The sequence below is a fragment of the Pagrus pagrus genome (assembly GCF_965226575.1).
Source record: "Pagrus pagrus genome assembly, chromosome: 20".
NCBI classification, from domain to species: Eukaryota; Metazoa; Chordata; class Actinopteri; order Spariformes; family Sparidae; genus Pagrus; species Pagrus pagrus.
The window spans coordinates 14,727,643-14,751,772 of NC_140207.1; the positions used below are offsets into that span (position 1 = coordinate 14,727,643).

The window sequence follows — 24,130 nt, forward strand, 5'->3', positions numbered from 1 at the left end:
TACCACAGGATTTTCCAGACAATGTGAGCTGCAGCCAATTAAATAATACAATGAAGATCTCGCGTGAAAATATACTGACGTCATATATTAGAGCAGCAATTATAGAATATAAATAACACATTACAACATTATATTTATAATAGGCTTGTAGCAACAAGTAGCTTTCTATATTAGGGGGAAAAGGAACATAACGTTGTCACTTACAGGCTTTTTTCCCCTATGAATACTTTGTGTGTCATGCGTATTAATCTGTACACATTTTCACATTTTGTCTATGCGCATGTGTAAACAGGAACATCTCTCTCTGTCTATATGTGTATGTATGTATGGATATATATAGGCCTATATATATATATATATATATATATATATATATATATATATATATATATATATATATATATATATATATAGTCACACTGCTATTTTCTTTTCACGGAGCATGCACACGCTGGCACGTACGCACACATACGAAGAAACACACACACACACACACACACACACACACACACACACACACACTGAAAGACGCACGCGCACGCAGAGATGCGCACGGACTCCATAGAAAGCAGAGGCTGCAGCCACCACCCACAACGCTGTCCAAATAATGTGACTGCGCTGTATATTATATAGGCTAATTGTGTGAATTACCGGTAGGCCTATAGAAGCTAGTTTGGACTCGCTATTGTGTTTCGCCCCTGAGCCGCATTTTCCCAATCCTCCCTGCGTTATGTTCCCTCTTTGTTATCTATAAAACACGTGAATCCCTTGTGGCCCGCTCCTCACCGGCAGCGCTGCGCGCGATGGGGCCAAACTCGAGACTGGGCATGCTCATCTCCTCAACGTTAAGCCCGTTGACTTATTTACACATTATTGACTGTACGTCGAACAGCAGCGATGTTACCTCGGTGTTACATCAAACAGCGTGTTTTATACATGTAGGCGTTGTTATTATAGATGCTCGTTAAATCTCTCAATGTCATTGGATCGTGTCCAGACGAGCCGCGCAATGGTGGACTGTGGCGCATAATCTGTACCATGGTGGACATGGACAACACCGAGATAAAGGAAACAGTGTGTGAATGGGACTTAATGCAAAAATTAATCAATTATGTGGGGATATACATGTATACAGACTAGACTATGACCGCACATTACGGTACCGGTAGCCATGACACGCACGTATTTGAAGGATTAGGGTCAAAGTGTCGCACCTTGAAATGTCATCCTATTTATAGTGACTACGCTTTGTTGTGGACCAAAAACTGTTTATCTCTTTGTACGGGTTAAGCCTTTTGCTTTCCAAATGATGAGCTTACATTACATAGGCTGTGCGTATCGCGGCGCAAAATCGTGGAGATAATTAAATATTATAATTATAGCAGCCTCTGGTGTGGAAAAATCCCCTTCTGCTAATGAAGTAGGTTATATTTTAGTCGGTAAGGCGAGTTACTTGTAGAGGTTTGGGGTTAGCAGTTGAAACACCACCAGAGATCATTGTGCATGTGTGTGTGTGTGTGAATCTCGTCTCTGTCTTAAAGGCTGCCCAATCACTTCACAATCAGTTAACTCCAGTTTAACTGTTGGGTCACCCACGGGTCACCTGACCTGCATTCTCGTCGCTTTAAATACAAAGAGCTGCTGAGCTGTCCTCGCTCTGGGTTGCAAGCAAAAACTCGCCTTTCACGTGCTGATTCCGTATGACAGCATTAATACACGGGGCATGTGGAGTTTTCACGGATGCAGCAGAGTGAAGTGAGAGGAGGGGGCAGCAGCTTGTTGAGGTCCGGATCCCCGGGGGAATAACTCCCAGAGCCCAGAGCCCGCGGTGCACACCGTGCCCGGCCCGGGAGATGCAGAGAGGAAGAGACAGTCGAGGCTTGTTTCATCCCACGTCCTGACCACCGCATCTTCTGGGAGTCTGAGTTTCCTTTTTGGTCGACCCCAATGCTTGTTCATTCTTTCTCTCGGATCACACGGTGTAGCCAAGGGTTTCCACTTGAGATAGACGAGTTAAAGCAATGTGAACTAAACCAGTTCTCTTCTACTGACCTAAATCGGTCCACATCCAAACTGACCTGTTTCATGTGCGCGTTGCGTAGTTGTCCTGCAACACAAATACACAATGCTGAGATTACGCACAGCTGTTTGACGTGTGTAACGATACCGCGGTAGATATCTATAAACAACAGTTTCTCATAACTTTTTTTCCAGTGTTGTCACGGGTCTCTTTTGACCAACAGCTTTCAAACTTAAAATATATGTTATAACTATTACTTAAGGTATGAGCCTATTACTTACGCACTGTATTACCACTCAGATTGGATTTGCATGATGATCTGAGAATTTTCAAACATTATAATTATTATAATTATTATTAACTCTATACAAAACATGAGAAACTCCAAAAAAATATGTCAAAATAAAATGCCGGCTTGAATAAATAAATAAATAAATAAAATACTTAAACAAGTCAATAATGTCTTATCTGCCAAAACATCTGCCAGGTGAAGTTTCTCATTCATCGCTGCTGTGGACATTTAAGCACCCCATGCTGGCTGCATGATCACTGTTTATGGACCAGAGCTCTAGTGTTATCCCAAGATCTGAATTGAGGGCCATCTAAAAACAATAATATAATATTGTCATAATTACTGAATAACAATAAACCTTGTGCATATATACATATTCGAGTATTTCCAATTAAGACCGGGGGACTCTTTGTTATGCAGATTTTGTGATACACCAGATGCCACAGGCCACTTATTCCACTCTCTCCCTCTCTCTGCTGCGCCTGCATGGGATGTCGGCCGGGGGACCGGAGGTGAGGAGACGAGAGCGAGTGGCCGAGAGAGAGAGCTCATGCACGGGGGAGGCTTCTTACAACAGCCCGCTGCAGAGGGGGGGTAAAGCCTCAGACGACCAAATCTTAGCTGGACACTGGTGTACTCCTGTGGAGGCTTGATGTGTGTGGCGTGGCTGAGGGAGCCACCAAAACTCACTTTAATCTGTAGAAACATATCAAAAATATCTAAAAGTGGTTTAAATGAATTAATAAAACCTGTATTTCAGATTTAAAGTCTTTGGGTAGTCTAGTAGGGACTCCTGAATGTTGTTTCAGGCTACCTACTTTTTTTATTTTCCACTACTTCACTGGAAGACCGGCTTAATGGGGCAGATAGACGGATTACGGTAAGGACACTGCCTACACACACGCACATGACCAGTGAACACACATGACCAGTGCAGTGTAACCTACATTTTTAACAGGAGTGGAATTGCTTGAAAACGTGTGGAATATAAATACGAATCCACGAAGCTCAACTCAATTTAACCAATCTTGCAAAAATAAAGCCTAAAAAAAAAAAGTGCACACACACACACACACACACACACACACACACACTCCATGCAATCGCGACGCGGAAACCAGTTTCCTGAACGTGCTTTATGTAACCGGTTCATTTCATTTTTTATAAGCTCGCTCGACATAAAATGCTGTCGGTGCAGGCGAGCCTTCCACAAAAAAAAAACAGAAACAACTCTTCCCCACTTTTTTCTCCAGCACTCATCAAACCCAAACGTGTCGCTCCCGCAGCCCCGAGTCATTTGTTTGTGCATTGAGTTTTATGGAGACACTTGGTCAAGGAGGCGCAGGCACTTGTAAGAGCATGGACCTTTTATGACACAAACCCACTGCCCCATGCCAAAACAATGAATTCCTCTCCACCCCCCAACCACCCCTGGAGAATGTGATTTTACATGCAATCCGAGCCTGAAGTGTGTGCGGACACTGGTGGGGGGAGGGGCTCTCTTCACCTTTCACCCCGCCGTGTTGGGACTATTTTTTTTTTTTTTTTTTGTTCCTGCAGGCCCCTGTGCTAGGTTATACTCGCAGACGAGAGAGGAGACTATAGGTAAATACTGATAGAGAGAGCATTATGGCTCTTCTGGCTTCCTGCTATTCAGGTCATTTCAGGTTCTTCTCCACATTTCACTCTTTCACATATCCAAGTCAGGATGCAAAACACAGGCTATTTCTATTTGAATTTGATCATTTGAATTTCTGCAACCACATGACACAGATGGAAAAGCACGTGGTTTTGCAGCAGAAATTACATGAACCATAAACTGTCATAAAACATGAGAAAGACCTACAGAATCAGCCCGAGTATGTCGATAACATAGAGATAAAAAAAATACCTTACAAAGGCTGATACATAGCCTGTAATTACTGCCTTGATGAACACCAGGCTCCGTTAAATTTAATGATGCATTTATGGGGTTGCTGCAGGTGAATAATCTTAACTATAACTCACTGTATAAGCTGCATTCATGCAACAGGGAGATGAGGAACTTGTGCATGTGCTGCTAGCTCAAAGCCTTATCTATGTGGGCTTAAAGGGCCACTATGTAGTGTTTTTGGAGAGGAAATTCAAATACAATATCAATCAGGCAATAATACAAACTCAGACATATTTGTTTGTTTCTATTACTGAATAAACAAGCTGTTCTCATAGAAAAATAAGGTCCCCAGAACACTGTTTGAAGATAGAAAGGCGGCAGGGTCTGAAAAGGAAGAGGTTTTATATTTAGTTGTTTAGGCATAAAAAAAAAGTCAAAAGTAAAAAAAAAAAACAATCTCTCTCTTCTGATTAAAATATCTTCTCGTGCACCTTTAAAGAACAAATAGTGAGGCTAAATGTATACATCAGGCCACACTGTGTAAAAGCTGGTGAAATAAGTCAAACAACACACATTTTGTTCGACGTAACGTAAACAATGTGAGGCTGTTTATTTGGTTTAGCGAGGTCTACACGACACCCGTGAGAAATACACTGCTCATTAATAAATTGATCTGAAAACAAGCATGTGGCGTCTGTTTGGAAAAACAATTGCTTCAAAATAAAAGTCCTATACTTAGCTGTCAGTAGTCATTTGTTGAAGCTTATGAGCTCAGTCTGTGAAAACATTCCTCCCAGACTGCTTTAGTTTTCTGCGGAGTTCCCCTGCAATGCACACACACGCACGCACACACACATTTGGGATGCATGTTTAAGGACAAGAATTCAGAGTTTATTACTCGTGCGATGTTTCTAACAAACATTCCTCGCTCCTGCGTCTTTTGGGAGAATTTAGAATGGTCAAGAAAAACACGTAAGGTGGAGTTAGGCAATCTATAAAGAGCAGTAACCATTAAACAAAATAAATAACATGCAGGCAGCTAAGTAGGTCCAACGTTTGTGTATATACAATGCCTCAACACAATGCCATTTCAGCTGCGGCTTACATATGAGTCTGTGGGTGTGGGGGCTGCTTTTCCCAACTATTGCCTTTCCTCCCTGCGTCTCCTACACGTTCCCCGTTCTGCACAGAGAGACCACAAAACTTCTCTCAGCCTATGCAAACATGCCCAGAACCCAATCATGAGAGCCCTCTGACTTTTTAAATCTCAAGTGCTGCGAAGTCACCTCTCCGACAATTAAATGTAGACCAAAAGCGAGAAGAATAAGAGGGAATTTGAATGAGCGTACCGCAGGAAAGCCAATTAAGCTCTTTTATTTCCACGAATTGCTTCTATACCGTCCTTTTAACGCCTGTGAACAGCAAAATCAATGAAATTGGAAATACCAGTCAAATGTTTTTTTTGAAGATGTTGTCTCACTCTTTTATTTCTGCTCTCTCTCTCACCGAGGTCCAGCTTTACTACAATAATGTGCAAGTGAAATAGACTGTGCTGAATATACAGGCACAAAACTTGAAAACCCTGACAGAGGCAGTGGCCTATGACAGAAATCCGGCTCTACAGGCTACATTTAAATTGCAGGAAAATGGTGCAGATTTCTTCAGTGTGTTACATTGTAATAATTTCTCTATCCACATACATCTTTCATGTAGCAAAAGCACACAGCTGACTGTCGCCGGGTTTATCGATCCTCACACAAACAACAACTTTGACATAAAGAATGAACAACAGACGTCTAACATAGTATCTAAGAGGACTGCCTGGTTATAATCACAAAATACCTGAAATTGTATAAAAGCTCTTAGTGCTATACCGTCCGTACCTTGAGGTCACCCACAGTGTTTGAAAGAAGACAGTGTCACTGCAATTTTCTGTCTCGGAGACATCTCTTCTCTGACAGCCCGAGGAACATTATACATGATTTGAGCAGACTTTGACTTAATCAAGTGCAAGTTGTAAAAATCATTTGCCATTTTCAGTGTTTCAGTAGCTATATGGGCCCCTCCACAACCGCTGCCCCCTCCTTCGCCTCCCTTTGTTCTCTCCAGCTCTAATAGGTTTTCCCCTGCCACACACAATTCACTTTTTTTTCTCCTTTTCCCCTAGCTCCCCATCCCTCCCACACCCCCTTTTAGTGCAGTGCCCAGTGTCGACTGGAGCATTTGAGCAATTTGAAATTAAAGCAAACAATGGGCAGGCACTCCCAGGGACCTCTCGCTCACCATATTACACGGAGGACGCTCGTGTGCTCTTGCGCATTATTGGCAAGTCATTACGTTTCTCTGGAAACCAAGAGCGGGAGCTCGCTCAGAGGAATCGGTGATGCAAGCAGCAGCTGAGTGCTTGGAGTACGTGTGTGTGTGTGTGTGTGTGTGTGTGTTCTGGAGCATCCTTGGCAACAGCATGGGGATGCTGTCAAAACAAAACTGTATATTGACAGGTCTGATATGCAGCCTGATGTACGATTCTCAAAGCCCGTTTCATATTTTTTGAAAGATAAAAGGTATTCATCTTTACAATGAAAAGACTTTCAAACAGCAGTATGCAGTGTACTAGCTTTATGCTGACTAGGTCTTTACCTTTTATATTTTTAATCATAGTGAAAAGGCATGGTGACAAACATAAAATATTTTAGTTTCCTCAAAATGATTAGTACCAACCCAAGTTGCTGATTTTCAAGAGGTGTAGGTATACATAGAAACAATGATTCAAATTTGTTATATATATCAGCTATCATTTTGTTTAAAAAAATAATTTAAATTGATTAAAACCTATAGTTGTCATTGCATTTAAAGCTGTAAAAAGAAGCTGTTGTTTACATGTGTTTTTTGTCATCTAACTATTGTCATGTTGTTTTGAATATGTTTAGGAAGACTCAGTAAAACATAATAAAACACCTACAAGCTTAACTTCTAAGGATGCATGTATGGATGTGTATAAATATAAATGACAACTCAGCATTAGAGCTTGAAAATTCATTTTTAGGAATATACCATAATTACAAACATGCACAGTCGGCCTATAGAGTGGTAGCAAAGTGATACGACAGTGATCTAAATGGTCTCACTCAGCACCAATCAAATCTTAAATGTAGAAAAAATCCCAAAGTAAGGTCAAATCAGCAACAGAATTTAGTGTAACAACTGATATGTGTAAGTTAGTGTTGCACTGTGGTCTAAAAAAGTCATGATTTTCATACAGAGTACGTTTATTTGAAGGTATTGAATTCTGGTGTGGTAGTGTTATAAAAAAAATATTTCAAGTTTAAAATGTTTTACATTTCAGGTCGGTCAATACATAATAAGACATTTTTTCAACCATAAATCCCATCCGTTTGAATTCTCTTCAGGATACTTGTAACTTACAATGATAGCAAATACAACTGTGTAACACCATGATACCATGAAACAGTGATACTTTCTGGTATGGTTATTATGGGAAAATACACAATTCTTCCAGGCCTGCAAGTAACGATTATTTTCATTACTGATTATTGTGCAAATTTTTTCTTGATTTAACAGTTAATGGTTTAGTCTAAAAAAACAATCAAATTCAGCGAAGGGTCCCCACACTTAATAGTTTTTATTTAACATTTTAAAATAATAATCAAAAAAGAAAATGTGACAATTTTTCCTGAACCCAAGTTGATGGATTCCTTGTATTTTCCAACCATCAGTCCAACACCAAAAGATAATTAACTAGAAAATAAAACATTATAATTTAAAACAGAGCAAAACAGCAAATCCTGACACTTGTGTAATCCGAATCAATGATCTGTAATTAGCCAAACTTATAGCCAGTTCATTTTTGATCAACTAATGATTTCCACTTTAAATTCAGCTTTTTTTTTGTAAAACAATCAACACGATCCTCACACTGAAGGGAAAGTCTCTGATTTTTCATCTTGAACTGAAAATATTCACATTTGTTTTTAATGCAGCCGTGCTCTATGCAATTCAAATGTCTCTTAGTCTACTCAGTAGATCGAGACTTACAGTCCTTGCAATAAACAAACACGTGGTAAAAACTCAAATCTGTTTTAAATAACACATGGCCTAGTAAACACACATCTGTTTCCTAAACATGGTGCTTGCAACAGCTGCTGAGCTTGGTAGGTCTCTGTCAGTAATACGACACATCTTTGCCTACCTCCATGTTGCTACACTGTTGACAGTGAATCGAGTAAAGTTAAGCCTCTTAACTACAAAGTTTCAACCCATCTCGGCCATGTGGAACCAAAATGGAACGTTGCTGTCGGCGATCCAATCACATCCGTATTTCACTTCCTGTCAGAGGGCACGCACACACACGCGCCTTGCGTCATTACGCATTTCCTGTTCTCTACGAAGTCCCCCCTCTTCTCCTCTCCGTCGCGCCGTGAAGTGGATGTTTTGGTGAAAAAATACGGTGTCTAAAGGGGACGTAAACACGTTCAAAACATGACATTGGGATCGAGTGGGACCTAAAGTGCCGTTGTAAGGGAAAGAGGGGCGTGTTCAGCGAAGGTTTTGGTTTATTCGTGCATCGTATTCTTTCCGCATGTCCGCTTTCTTCGTAGATGGTCTCCGGCGAGCGTTGTCTGGCGGCGGACGACGAGTTCTCGACGAGTAATATGAAGGAGATGATCGGCGGTTGCTGTGTTTGCTCTGACGAGAGAGGCTGGGCGGAAAATCCGCTAGTCTACTGCGACGGACACGGCTGCAACGTCGCAGTGCATCAAGGTAAGCTGTGCCGTTAGCTCGGCTAGGAGTTAGCAGCTAGCTTGCAGGCTAGTTAGCGTTGTGTTGTTGCAAGGTTATGGAGCGCTCCGTGTGGAGCCACCTCCTCCGCCTGCCCTCACCAAGGCCAGGCTGAGGTCAGGCTCGACTAATGCAGCGGGGCAGTCCGCTGCTTCGGCTGGGTAGTTCATTTAGGCTGTTTAATCCTCCATGGGCGATAGTTGGCAGCCGCCTCATGAACACGCTCCTGGCTGCGAGTTGTGCTACTATTTTATAAGCCCGTCAGAAGCTGTCAAGTGGAACATAGGGAAGGAGGGATACTTCAAAATATGTAGCTCGTCCCACTGTATACTTAACATAACTCCACCCTGCATCCGACATGGAGGTGGAACTTCATCAAACTCTGCTTTTTGTATGCTCGAGTCCAATGTTTTGAACGGTGCATGCAGCAAAACAATGGTTTCTAATGGCTACATATTAGCTGCTGGGACAGTGACAGTGATGTGCTCACCCAGGATGACTCAGATGATGACGTCCAGTGTTTACAAAGTCAACAGCTGGCCATGTGCACATATACCACACACTGTAGGTGTTACAGTGTGCACTTGTAGCATGGGTTTGTTTGTAACAGCTTGTTAGTGATTGGATGGTTAATAGGCCAGACAGGAGCACGTCTGTAGAAGAACAGAAAAACAGTTTGATACATGGCAACAGTCAGATTCAGTCAAATGTTTTCTCTTTGCTGGTTTAAAGGTGCAGAAACTAACCCCAGACAGTGATAATGGTGATAGGACTTTGTATTTAATAATCAGAGACACGGTCGGTCCAGATCTCATAGTGTTCTACATCGAGGTTGTATCGTGTCATAAAGGACTGTAGAAAAGTACTGTGTCTCACTGAGCATAGTGAGAGAGCAAGGAATGCTATTTGTTTGGGCTTTGTTATACTTCATACCAAACGCACACTACCAGGCCTCATATACCGTATTGTATCATCACATGGTCTGTCCATGATAAAAGTGGACCTTTGAAGCTTCAATACAAAGTGTCTCTAAACACTTAAAGCTGTTGAATGTTTTGGATATCAGACGACAGATAAAACACAAACCTGCTGTTAAACATCAAGTCACTTCCCAAATGTGGTCTGGTTAAATGTCTCTGCTTCAATAACTGACCATGGAGCACATAACATACTCTATTTCATGTGTAATGAATCGCAGAGACACATACTTGGGGATGGTGGGAAAGATACACAGGCGATGTGACATGAAAGCCACATCTTCATCCTTGAGTGAATTATTGGTAGCAGACAAGCTGCACTGTATTAGATAAGAATACACAGGATATTGATTCAGATAAGCAACAGCACTCTGTCATATCGTTACCTTGTCCAGATCTGCCACTGAACCACAGTTATGACAGCTTCTTTTTAAATTAAACATGTTTGACAGATAGAATTAACTAGAGAGAGTCGATGGTGTCTACAACGGTTGCAACAGTATGAGATTTTCACGGTAAGGTACATCTCAGAAAATATCATGGTTTCTTGGTATCACGATATTACACTATTATTATTATTAATATTATTATCAGTTACACAGTCCGTTACTCCGAACTTTTTTTTAATTGAACAAATATTTATTTTTTTATTTTAACAAAATATTATGGTCTGACAGATGTGATTCAGTACTGTAGATAAGCAGATATACACTGTATGAGAATAGTTTTTTTTCCCCCTACATGGTACACTGTGAAATTGTTATACTGCTGAAACCCTAGAGTCCAATGAGTCAAAAATGATTTTGTCAAAATCATGGCTTTCAGAAGTATAATTAAAGGTTACTCCACCAATTTTACACATTAAAGTCTGTCCACATGTCTTGAGGAGTAATAAGGCACATGTGAAAAAGTTGTAAAAAGCCTTTTGTGGCTCCAGAGGAAGCTGCATGTAATCTGATAAATTGCCTCCAGTGATGTCACTCAGTGGCTAAGTTTCATTGTGGGTAATGTAGGCATCAGGTTTTGGTAAACAGTCTAACATTGCACTCCTGTACCGCTATTATGGACACTCATTATGGACAGTTCAAACACAAATGCTAGAAAATCGATAAAGCAGAATCAGACCTATTGCCGTTTTTGATCCACTCATTCTTCTTCCTTTTCACGACCTGGTGCCTATAATACCCACAATGCAACTTAGTCACTGAGTGACATCACTGGAGGCAATTTATCAGGTTACATGCAGCTTCACATATGTAATAGTACTCACAAAGACTTGTAAACACACTTAAATGTGTAAAATTGGTGGAGAATTTAACCTTTTAATTTTGTATTTTTCTTATGTGAATGTACATATTATGATTATTATATATATTGTGCAATTTAGGCAGCGCTTGGGTATGAGTACTTGCCTAGTGAGTATAGCTGCGTCCTACACAGGGTGTAGTAGACTTCCAGTAACAAGCACAGTCTCAAACATTCATTTACAAATCTATGATGAGTTACAACATGTCTCTTGTGTGTTTGAGCACTCCTTTGAATCTTAGAAAAGAGCTTAAAATAACAACAAAGCATTCAAGCTGCATAATTAATGTGGCATGGGTTAGCGTGGCAACAAATAAAAAATTGTAGTGATTGGATCAGCCAGCCATTATTATTAAAATTAATCAGGTGTGTGTCCACAATATCCTAATCAACCGGGACGTGATGATTTGTCTGTAGGTCTGGTCACCCGTTTCTTCATCTGAACTTGGTAACCTTTGGATGTTTTGTTCTCAGGAATCTGGGTTATAGCTGTTTATATCATTGGATTATGGGCTCTGGTCAGATCAGACATAATCTGAAAATGTGTAGAGGTAGGCTATTTAGGGTAGCGCTGCCGCATCTAGGGTAGCACTGACCGCACTGTGTACTGCAACTTCAAGTCTGAGTCGCATCAGCATCAGTGAAACCCGGTTATAACTCACAGAGACAGAACTATGTGTGTTTTGAAGTTAAAGTCCATCTTGTAAATCATATTGTTGGCTAAAGCAGTGCCACAATATTGAGAATTGACAGAATTTTGTAGAATGTATGAAAGCATGAGACACAGATAGTGACCGAGTCTTCTCTGACCTTCTGAGAAACTTTTAGATGTAACCTCTACCTTTCATTTTGATAACTGAATATCAAATCGTTACAATAAAGTTTTTGCAGCTGACAACCGTTTGACCTTTTTCATGTTATTATGTGGGCGAGACACAGTAAAGATTATGAACTGTCTGAATGCAACATAAACGTAAAGCAAACAATAATCAATAATGACGACTACGTGTGTTGTTAATAATGCATCGTCAGTGATTCTGCCATGGTCCCACGGGCTTAAAATATTTTGTAGCGCTACAAAGTGTGTCAGCTGTTGGTAGCGTGATATAAAAACAACAGCAGCCTGTCAGATCAAAAACGGCTCAGTTCTGCATTCGAATCAGCTCAGTCACAAGTTTGCCTTCTGGCAGGTTGGAAGGTAGTGTGATATTTGTTAAGATTTTATCAGTTGTCATCAACTTTGATGTGGTTTCATTATCACAGTGTTACTGAATTCTGTAGTCTTTTGCTGTGGTTGTAATGCCTCACTTTCATGCCCTCCCTCCGTCTCTCCTCAGCCTGCTATGGCATCGTGCAGGTGCCCACTGGTCCTTGGTTCTGCAGAAAGTGTGAGTCTCAGGAGAGAGCAGCCCGCGTGGTGAGTCACACGATCCAACTATCCATTCATCATTTATGAGTGAAGTCCTGGAATAACAGGACTGTCTGGTGAAAATGGTGGCACTCATGCTAATCCTTGAACAGTGCTTTCATTTATAAATGAACTAAGAAAACAGTGGCAGGTGAGGGCGTGGAGCAAACCAGTTGAAATGGCACAATGCGGGATGAAGTCACTGCAATATTTGTCAATATCTTTAGAGTCCCACTGTTTCTGAATATTTTAGTTGTCCGTTCACTCTTGTTTAACGTCAGTTTCTTTCACTCTCCCTCCTCTCCTCCTTTGCCTCCTCCATCAGCGGGGGTTCTTTATCTTTTGCAGTGTAGAGTTTCCACAGTTATACAAGTTGTCCCAGCATTACTTGGGGATAGCAACCAGGGAAAACTATGCCACTTCCTGTTTTATTTGCACAACCTTCTTTTTTCTGGAAAAATCACGATCAGAGGCCGAAATAGCATACTGAAAGTGAGGTTTATAGGGAACCAATCTATACGTAGATGGTGTAATTTTCCTACAGCCCTTAAACTGTGCAATCAGTATTTTCTTAAGAATTATAAGTTGAAGGCAAAAAACTTGTATATTGTAAGTTAAGCTTAACTCTTTGTTTAATATTGAAATGGACATTGACAAGTTCTTGCTTTAAGGTAACGTGAGGTAAATGCTGATCGTAATGACTTTAGTATCACAGCACCATCGACATTAGATTGGTTCCCTGTAACCCTTTTCCATCTTTGCTTTTATGTCTCTGTTATAGACTAAATGAACGCAAAACTCATGTTTTGTCCGGTGTTGTTGGAAGTTGCTGCTCTGAGGAAAACGAGAACAATGCAGTTGTCTTTGCGACAGTGCTGCCAACAATAATACCACTTGGAAACGCAACAGAAAAACTGGCTGTTTCCACTTTAAAATATAAATGGATAAAATCTTACACAAATAAAAATATTGGTATAGTGCCCGGCCATACTGTAAGTCTTACTGGATGTATGTGGTTTACTGCAGTTGTTTCAGATGTTTAGGAAGATGTGAGTTACACTTAACAAAATTCACTTCACAGAGCTTTCATTTGGCTTTTTGAAAATGATGAACCTGAGAAGGACTTGTATTGTACTAAATAACACACAAATCATAGAGCTGTAGTATGATTTTTGTCATCAGTGAGACTTGAAAGCTTGCATGTGTTGTTTAGCCCACCATGTCTATTTCTTTTCCATTTCCTTACAGCTTGGCAGAAGCTACAATATCAAAGGCATTGTAACAAGAGAATTATATCAGAGGTTTGCACAGAGCTGCCTCTTTACTGCCACTTTTTGTGGAGAAACAGCCTCCCCCGGCAGGATTTTCTGTGGCATGTTCCATCTCCTGCTGTCTTTGGAGATTAGCCTGCCTGTACCTCCATGATCTGTATTTTCAGTACCAGTTACCATCATATCTCACCAAATGGTTTTTAATCCAGATTTAAATGCTATATAAAAGATTATCATAAATGCTGTTTAGGGGGTTGCCAGTTTACCAGCCGCGTGGCACACTATGGCATGCAAACATAACGCTATTAAGTCTGTGTCCGCATATGAAAATGTTACAGCCCAGGAACATGGGCCTGGAAAGAACTGCATTTCTAATTATTGCTGCAGGACCCGTGGTCTGACCTGCTCTCCACAGATCTCTGAATCATGTCACCATATTTTACATGTTCTTTTACTCAAACTTGGCGCAAAAGCCCCAAACTGGTGAGGCTTGTTGAGTTTAAACTTAATATGACCTCGGCAAACATCTAAGAGGCTGTCAAGATTTTGTCAGGGTTAGATTTACTTACTTAGCTGTTGATACAGGTGCTAGGAATGATCTGCCTACTTGCTGTATTCATGTGTGCGCACATGGCAGAATTTAGCAGGACAACCAGGTTTTCCTTGAAACGCTTAATCTGATGAATTTACATGGCATTTGAAAAAATGAGTTAAGGGCAGACATCTGACAATAAGAAGGTCGCTTCCGTGCATGTAAATACTTTGAACATTGCAGAGCTGTCAAGTGTGTGAAATCTTTACATTGAAGTTGACGCCTAAAGTGCTAAAGAGCAAGACTCTCCCCCCCGAAGGAATCTGTGTACAAACATGTTTTCCCGGTATTCCAGACAGACGACATGTTTGAGGTGTTCCTTTTAAAGACCATGAAATATACTTGTATAAAAATATTTATAAGAAATTGGTGCCTCTGTATTTATCTGTATTCACAAGAAATGACATTATGTGCAAAGTTAGCGGGCAGCTATGAGTAATTTTCTGATTTACAAAGTGCCATCAGGAAAATGAAAGGTGCACGTAATCAAGTTAAATTCTCAACCTGCTGCAAATCATTATTTGAAAGGAATGAGATAATTAATGACCAGGAATCCTTATTTTTCTCATATTTGCCAATTAAAGCATTAGCTGCTTAACCTGAATTGAGTTGTCTGAATCGAGTTGACCAGTGGAGCTGATGTCTTGTGATTCTGTTTTGTCTAATGAAGGCTAATAAGCGAAAGGTATTTACACCGAAAGCATTTGAACAGTTTCATGAGATTAAAAAAAAAAGTTAATCTCGTTTACAGTCCACAAGTGCAGATTCTGACACATTTTGGATTGAAGAGGAGATACAGACATTTCATCACACACTTTCCCATACAGAAGTTTATAGTGAATAAAGCAGAAGCACAGAAGAACTGTCTTGTTTGTGAGGTGTGATCTTCAACACACAGTCGGTCGGAGAAGGAAGGGAAGAAAAAAGAGATGAACGACAAGAAAGTCTTTCTGTTCCGCTACTGATCACACACACGGTGCTCTTTGTAAAATGTAACTGAGGCCTTAAGATGAGCAACACCAGCTTATTTGTGAGTTGAGGCTCAGAGCAGTAGAAATAATTGCATGACGACTGACACGCATAACCACACTGGAGAGTTTCTGCCCTCGTGCTCCAGTGAGGATCACTTGCCAGTTTATCTCCTATACTGTCATATTTGTCATACTTGTGTGTTTGCCTCATTCTTAAAGTAGATGAGGTTGGTTGTTTCTGATCTGGTGTTCCCTCTTTCCTTGCAGAGATGTGAGCTGTGTCCCCACAAAGACGGAGCCCTCAAGAGGACAGATAACGGAGGTAGGATCCCTCTCAGCTACACACACACACACACACACTCACACACACACACACACACACACATCTGTGTTGAGCCTCTTGTGTATTTTGTCATTAGTTGCATGTCACCGGCAAGTTTAAGGGGTGTGAGCGTGCTGGGAGAGTTATGTTGGTGTTTGTTGTGTGTGCAGCCTCTCTACCGTCCTTGCCAGTCCATGGTTTATGAGTGTGTGTATGTGTGTGTGTATGTTTATGAGGGGGCGGGCCAGGATGGGTATAGTGCATGGCCTGTGAGGAGTCTCCTCTCTGGGTTCATTGGGAGGTCAGCTTGGTGGAGACTGTAAATATTCTGTGTGTATGTGAGAGTGTGTGTGTGTGTGTGTGTGTGAGAGAGAGTGTGTGTGTGTGTGTGTGTGTGTGTGTGTGTGTGTGTGTGTGTGTGTGTGTGTGTGTCTGTCTCTATGTGTGTGTGTGTGTGTGTGTGTGTGTGTGTGAGTCAGTCAGAGAGAGAGGCACAGCTGTGGGATTGTGTCCAGGCCTGCAGGGAGGCATCAGGACAACACTAACACACACCGTTTTACTACTTTCTCTTTTACTTTACCCTTCCCATGACCCCGCTCTCCCTCTCTTTTTCCTCCCATTTTTCCTCCCACCATGTCTTTTTCCCCCCACCGTCCGTTTCTCCGCTCTTGTCAGTTCCTCTTCACTTGTTGCTGTTATTTCAGGTGGGACAGTAATCAAGCAGAGCGAAGGTATTAGTCTGTTTGATCCAGGATCTTAACATATAGCAGACAGAGAAGAAGGAGAAGACCCAGAGCTGCTTCTTATGAGCTCTTTTTGTCTTCTTTTAGCTGTAGATGTCTGGTAAATGTTTGCTCTGCTTGCTATTGGTGCTATCACCATAGCAGGAGTTTAATGATAACTTAAAAAGTTGAAAGAATTTGCACAACAAAAGGCCTCAACATCTATAAATTGAAGTGGTTTAGATGAGAAATCAGGAAGAGGTTCAGTTCCTACAAGTCAGTGCTAAGAAATAAAAGACTTCTGCAGCGGTATGGAGATTTTAAATCAGAGCTTGATACTGTCACCTTTGAGCCTATTCTTGATTGTTCAAATTGGGGCTGCGACTACTGATTATTTCTTTTATTCATTAATCTGGCGAATAATCCCACTATTAATCAATTGGTTGAAAAATGTCATAAAATGGTCATCGGAATTTCACAAGATGACGACTTCAGATTGCTTCTTTTGTCCTACAAACAGTGCAACACCCAAATACTCTTCGTTTACAATCATAAATGACAATGAAAAGCAGCAAATCCTAACATTTTACAAGCGAGACCCAGCAAATGTTTGCAGTTTTGCTTGAAAAATAACTGAAACAAGTACAACATTAACGGTTAATACAAATACATGTTTTTCTTCATTTAGATAACATGTAAAAAGAAATTGTGATTATCTCAATTGTTAAAAAAATAAACTGCTAAATTTTAGGCGCACTGATGCAACCAAAGAAAATGTTCAGTCGCACTGAACATATCTTTAGATGCATGTGCGACCAAAACAGTCACACCCTGGAGTCCTGTGTCATGGTTTTGGTTTACCACAGAAGCTCATAAAGCCATTATTATGAACTGAAAGTCTTTTATTTCTTTTTTATTCTAAAATTTGACATCAAAACGCTTCAGATTTGTTATCATCGAAATTGAAGCTCCCCGTCTCCACGCATCAGACTCCGATAACTTCTTGGAGTAAAGGATGCTTGTGAAGGGACGCTTTGTTGGGGTTTTAGGTGGTAAAAGTGTGAATGCTCAGTTTGAGGAGGAAGGCTGTGCCACTTTTATAGTCCTGTTTTATAGGCCTCTTCCAGATTCTTGGAGGGACTTCAAAACAACAACATGCCCCCATTTTACACCCGCCGCCTCCCCTCTGTCCCGCCCTCTGCCCTCCTCCCCCTGTCCCGCTCACCAGGTCAAAGGCAGGTCAGGGGTTCAACTGTAAGTTTAAGCCTGTTTTTGTTTCCGCTATGGGGGAAAAACAGACACCTCCAGTGTGGCAGTAGACTCCCACCTCTATTTGACCTCCCGTCGACCTCCTCCTGCTCCTCCTCGGCTCGTCGTCAATTCTGCTGCCACTCCACCATGCCCCACTGTCATCCCACCGCCCCCAGTTTGTCTTCACTGACAGGCAGCTGTGTGTGTGTTAGGGCTCAATAAACGGCTACTCAGATAGATTAACTACCAGTTTGCAAATTAAAAAATTTACTACGCCAGGCCATGTTTAGGTTGTGTTTGGTTCTCTAGGTTGAGGCCAAATGGGTACTATTCATTATTGCCTTTTTCTCTAGACCACTTTGGGTCCAACAAACCAAAAGTTTAATGGACTGACAAGGAAATTCAGAGTCTGAAGGCTTTATTTTATCTTCATTTATGGTCACAAAGAGGTTTAGAAGGAAATACCTTTAACATGAGCATTCATCAAAAACTCCGCTGGACTCTATGGACTTTAATAGCTTTGTGCAGATAGTCAGGGGAAATGATGTATAATGTGAGACGTGGGACCATTATCAGCTGTCTTGGTTTGATTGTTTGATTCATGGCAGAGTTCAAAAGGCAGCAATCCCCCCAACTCAAATAAACCAGCCCAAGCACAGAAGCATAGCAAAGTCAGTTATGCATCTAGTGTAGAGACGTCACATTTTTTACAGTCTGTGTCATGAGTTACAACTCTAAAGAATGTGCGGCAAAGGGCTGTTTTATTTTGTTTTGTTGTTTTTTCAACCAGCTGATAAAATTCTGTAGGTGATGTATGTATTGTGCTCTTCAGGTTATCTGTACTCTGATCTTACTGAGTTTTGCCAGATTGGTAAAACTCGCCACCAACAAATCAAACGAGTGGATAAAAAACGTAAATTCTGCACACTTTTATTACAATTCAAGACCTTAGCAGATGGTTTATAAATCTTGATGCAAACCCTGAAATGTTGCCACAACTACCTTGTGCTGTCACATATGTGCAGAGACTGATGGTTGTTTTGTGTGTCTTTGCAGGCTGGGCTCATGTGGTTTGTGCCCTTTACATACCTGAGGTAGAATTCGCCAATGTCTCAACTATGGAGCCAATCGTACTCCAGTCTGTGCCACATGAGCGCTACAACAAGGTAACACAATTCAGCTGCACATTAAGACATGTCACAAAATCCCATTTACAGTCTAATTATCAGGAATTTAGTGTTTTTTTTTAATTAAAATTGTTCTCTTAACCGTGTGTGTGTGTTTGTGTAGACATGTTATATCTGTGAGGACCAGGGCAGAGAGAGTAAAGCAGCCACTGGAGCCTGTATGACCTGCAACAAACATGGCTGCAGGCAGGCCTTCCATGTCACATGGTGAGACGCGCTCACGTCACATTAACCTCACAAAGACAAAGAAGCAGATTGTTTCTTCAGCTCTTCACTGAAACTCTACACATAAGTCATACTGATGAGTACTGTAGCACAGTGATGTTGATAGGTACGCATCCTGGACGCGGTAAACTCACCATTTGATCCCTGATAATGAAACATTGTGAACAACAAAACTGAATTGAAATAATTATTAAAGGAAACTCACTATCAAGACAGAACAAACAATATGCTGGTCTCCATTTTCTGACCATCTGTGCACTTTGTGCAAATATCTCAATCATCATGACATGATACTGTCTGCTGCAACAAGACCAACATCAACCTTCACTCGCAGCCCTAGATGTGCCAGTGTTTTGTTTTCAGAATTTGGATTTCATTTGTTTATTTGTTTAATTTTCAAACATACACGAATACAATCATGATTATAACCATATAACATTAAACACATTTAACACTACACAAATTTTATTGGGGACCCTGTAAATTTCCCTATGAGCCTCTCAAACGACCATCTGTGGTCATATTTTCTTATGTTCAGCACTTGCTGGTATTGTTACAATATTACACTTCAATATTGAATGTATTTTTTTGTTTTTCACATCCCTTTCATGTCCTTCATACATCTCTCTGCCACAGCGCCCAGTTTGCAGGGTTGTTATGTGAGGAACAAGGATCGGATGCAGACAATGTCAAGTACTGTGGATATTGCAAATACCACCACAGCAAGTTGGTAAGTGTCCTCTCATATTTTTTGTCCTTTTGTCTTTTGATATTTTAGACACAACACTCGAGCCTTAAAATACTTCTGTACCCGCAAGGACAGATGAGATTTTTTTTTTTTTTGGATTATGATTTGGTATTAAGTTTAAGATAATTAATCATTCACCATAACGGGAACAAGCATTTGTTTTTGCACATAGGCTGGAACAAATGAACAATTTGACATTTGTTCATAGTACCTGACAAGTCTTGCTCTCCAGCTCTTATTAGACTCTTTCCCCAACAACAGAGCATTGATATTAGTTTAAGTATGAAACCACTTTGACTTGCAGCAACGCAGTGTTAGTTGCATGTGACTATGCAGTATATATGATTTCTGTGTTTTTTTTTGTTCCACTAACTTACTATGTAGACATAACACACTTGCTTCTCCTGAGAGATACCTTTCATCCTATGGATGACGCTGAGAGATGACCCACCATCACTTCTTCCATCTTCTTTTCATTTCTGTTTACGGCCCACTCCTTCGCCTCTTTTTTCCACCTCTCCTCCATTTTTCCAACCTTTCCTCTGTTGTCAGTTTCCTCTCGACCTTCTCCCTCCTTCAGTCAGTTCCTGGTCTCTGCTGGCCTCTGCCCTCTTTCCCTCCATCTGTCTTTCTCGCCCATATTTCCTTCCTCTTTCACCAATGAATCAATTCCTCCACTGCTTGCCTCTGTTCCACCTGTCTTTTACCCTCCATGTACCCCTTTCCATCTACTCTTATCCCCCCTCCCTCCTTATCCCTTAAATCTCTGTAACAGTGGCCCATCGCCCCTCCACTCCCGTGTGTATTAAGCCCAGAGTGGGCACAGCAGGTCAGGTTTGCAGGTGCTGGATGGGCCTGGTTTTCACTGTAAGGTCAAACCAGGCCAATAGGGTTTAATCATTATTTATGTGTTTCAAATTCTTTGGGAAATAGAATTTCAGCGATTTATGTCTTAGTTTTACAACTGACGTGTCTCGTCAATTAGCTTTTATTATTTGGTGAGCAGGTTTTGTGCTGCTTTGCTTGAATTGGACACATGGTTTAAATAAAACAGTTTAGTAAGTTTAAGGCTGTTTTTGAAGCCTTTTCTACTCCTTTTCAAGACAGTATAAGAATAGTAAGAAAAGTAGAAATAATAATATGATTTACTAGCGCACAAAGGTTCACATACGGTATTTTTTTTCTGTACAGTTTTTCTGACATACAATAGTCATTCTCTCCTAAATGACCGAATTACTGCTTTCTTGTCCATGATCACACCTCATCTTTTGTAGTCGGTCTGTAGTATGATAGGTGAATAGCGAGCCATTGTTGAGCAGAATTCAATCAGATAAGAGGGGAATGAAAAGGATAGGCATATCAACACGCAGATACAACAACTGGATACTCAGAGAGAACGTGTGTTCAGCACACTCATCCACTGTCGAGATGTCCTGTTGTGTTCCAGATGTTGTTCTACCTCCATTAGTTAACAACCTATCACAAGGTAGTTGGGGGAGGGATGCAAATTTAAAAAAAACAAAAACGTGATTTGATTAATGTGATTTCTGGAACAGTGGTAGGATGGAAACACAGGACAGACTTTAGTATCCACATACACAAAAGCGCACACACACACACACACACACACACACACACGGATGACATTTTGCAATGTTAACAAATGCTGATGGAAAGACTCATGCTGTTATATTGATCGTGTATGAATGGCTTTGGATGCAGGGGCATAATGTCATTAAGCTGGGATTGTATGGATGACAGGAATGCACGAGAGAGAATCAATGATGAGGAAAGCAATGTTGTTAGCAGAGTGGGTTTCATAAAACACCACTTGATGGATGTTTACGGCATGTTAGCAACATATGGGATTTGACTGGACTCAGTCAGCAGCCAAATCTAATTTCAAACTTAGATTACCCTTGTTTAGTCTGGACCACAGTGTTTTTTCTCAAGACGACATATGAGGGGTGTCACGATTTCAATTCTAGATCCAAAATCGATTGAAATGAGCATTCAATTTCAATTATCAAACCAAAAGCAGGACCGGCGATTCTCCCAGTATTGTTTTTTTTTCTCTCCACCCTTGCTGACGTGCATGCGTCCAGCACAGAAACATTACTGGCAGCTTGTACACACACGCGCAAAAGTGTCAGTTTTGCAGTTGAGGAAACTAAAGCTGTTTTTTGCAAAGTTCCCTTCTTCTGTGTAGTGATTGTTCCTTTGGTTTTGTGTTTAACAGTTTGTTCCCAATTGACTGGGGAAATATTGTTAATGCATTTTAAATAAATTATTTAAATGTTACATGTAAAAGTGTTACATCAAAAAATATGGATGTTCTGAAAATGGCAGTTATATGGCACTTGATAAAGAAAGATAAAGAAGAATTTGGAAATACATCATGAAACAAATTATCTTTTGATCCTTAAAAATCAAGACATGACTGTCTAAAAGTGGTATAGCTGTAAGATGTGAAAGAAAATATGTGAATCAATTTGTGGTTTTGGCAAATTGTGACACCCCTTTTATGTATGAAGGATTTCCTTCAATCTAAGGAGTGTAAATGCACTCACTGATGCATCTGCTTTACTTTTTTAAGTCTCTGTTGCTGGCACTCGGCTGCATTTGGTTTCACGCACCCTTGTTGACAGTTATTGGCAAACCTTGTTGTATAACTTTCTGTCACTAGCTGTTTTTCCAAAGTGATTGATCTTTAGCAGTAAAAATAGGTTGTTGTGTCTCAAAACAGATTGCTACGATATGTTGTTCTTCATTAGCCTTGAGCTGTAAAGTTGAATGATAATCTATCATAATCGTATTTATGACAAGGTTTTTAGTGTCGTTCAGTAGGAGCACTAAATTCTGAACTCTACTACATGTTCACTTACAGTATGTCAACATAGAAATCTAGATTTAGATTTGTAAAGCAAAGAGATCACCATGTGCCTCAGACAGTGAGCTGTATGTAGGCCAGAGGAGGCTCTTGGTTCCTCTGAGAGAATCAGTTTTTACATGAAATGCCGAGAGAAGCGCAGTCTCTGGTCATAGATCTGTACTTTTGAATAGAGACTGGATAAACACGAGCCTTGATCTGTGCCTGGAGGTAATATGGCTGTAATTTGAGGATGTAGTTGTTTATCGCCATGGAAACGGATACTATGAGCTGAAGCAAGCTGGCTTGGGATGAGATCGATAACCGAGACCCGTTAAAAGTGTCCCATGATGCCTCTTTAGATCCTAGTTTTGGCAAAGGAGCTTTAAAACAATAAAAACACAACTTATGGTTATATTTTCCCGCTGCCCTCGACCCTTTTTTTATAATGTGTAGTATTTGTGGTTGTGCGAATTGTTACATTTGGTCCATAAAAGTTGAATAAGAATTGCCTTTTTTTTTTCTTTTTTTTTTTTTTTTTTCTTTTTTCAGTGGAGGGATAATGTCTTTTTGTTTGAAATACCTACTACCATCATGAATTTTTTACTCCATAGTGACAAATAAGCTGTTTTCTGTGATCAATGCTCAATTAGAAACACTGTGTTTTTGAATGTTTTCAAATTTTGAGTTATCTTTGAGTTCAGTCAGTCTTTTTTTAGCTTAAGTTTTGTCTATTTTTATTTTTTTGGATATCACAGAAGTCTTTTTTGATCTTATTTTAGCCTTTTTTTCTTTGGGCTTCATCCAGTAACTTGGAGTTCCTCTTTACTTTTGTAGCGAAGGAGCAGGGGCCGTGGTAGTAGATCTCAAAGCTTAAGTGACACTTCCACTCAGAGTATGGATAGACCCCCAGACGAGGACAAGAAGGTAAGACAGCCCTCAGATCTTACCCTCTCTATGCCTTCAACCCACAGCTGTGACTCCACCAGGAACATATGCCCTCACTGTTACACGCTCACACTGTGGAGGGACAGGCAAATACGCAGTAAAACCAGTGAACAAGAATCATTTTCAGCTGCTCTAACAATGACTTCATAATGAGCATTTATTGACGTCTTTGAACATATTTGCAGTACGTTATTTATGACCAGTGGTGTATCAGAATACATATTTGTTTAAATTAGAATGGCAAATGAATAAGAGGTGTGATGTTTTTGGTCATTTGTTGAAGAGTCATGTTCACAACAAAGATGGCTGATATTTTTTTGGGCTCAACATGTTTACAAATAACCAAAAC

At 40.5% G+C, this 24,130-nt stretch overlaps 1 protein-coding gene across 4 annotated transcripts in view; it reads left to right on the forward strand.

Annotated features, from left to right (window-relative positions):
- Positions 1–7,531: 7,531 nt before the first annotated feature.
- mllt10 (MLLT10 histone lysine methyltransferase DOT1L cofactor) overlaps positions 7,532–24,130 on the forward strand; it is a 48,683-nt gene continuing 32,084 nt past the window's right edge. The window contains exons 1-7 of one of the 4 annotated variants that reach the window (XM_084340950.1): positions 7,532–8,967; positions 12,605–12,684; positions 15,777–15,831; positions 18,861–18,970; positions 19,095–19,198; positions 19,853–19,946; positions 23,671–23,760. In XM_084340950.1, coding sequence (XP_084197076.1) covers positions 8,805–8,967; positions 12,605–12,684; positions 15,777–15,831; positions 18,861–18,970; positions 19,095–19,198; positions 19,853–19,946; positions 23,671–23,760 — 696 coding nt within the window. In that variant the 5' untranslated portion in view covers positions 7,532–8,804. The remainder of the gene's footprint in view (positions 8,968–12,604; positions 12,685–15,776; positions 15,832–18,860; positions 18,971–19,094; positions 19,199–19,852; positions 19,947–23,670; positions 23,761–24,130) is intronic. The other 3 variants (XM_084340951.1, XM_084340952.1, XM_084340953.1) reach the window with 3 other exon arrangements.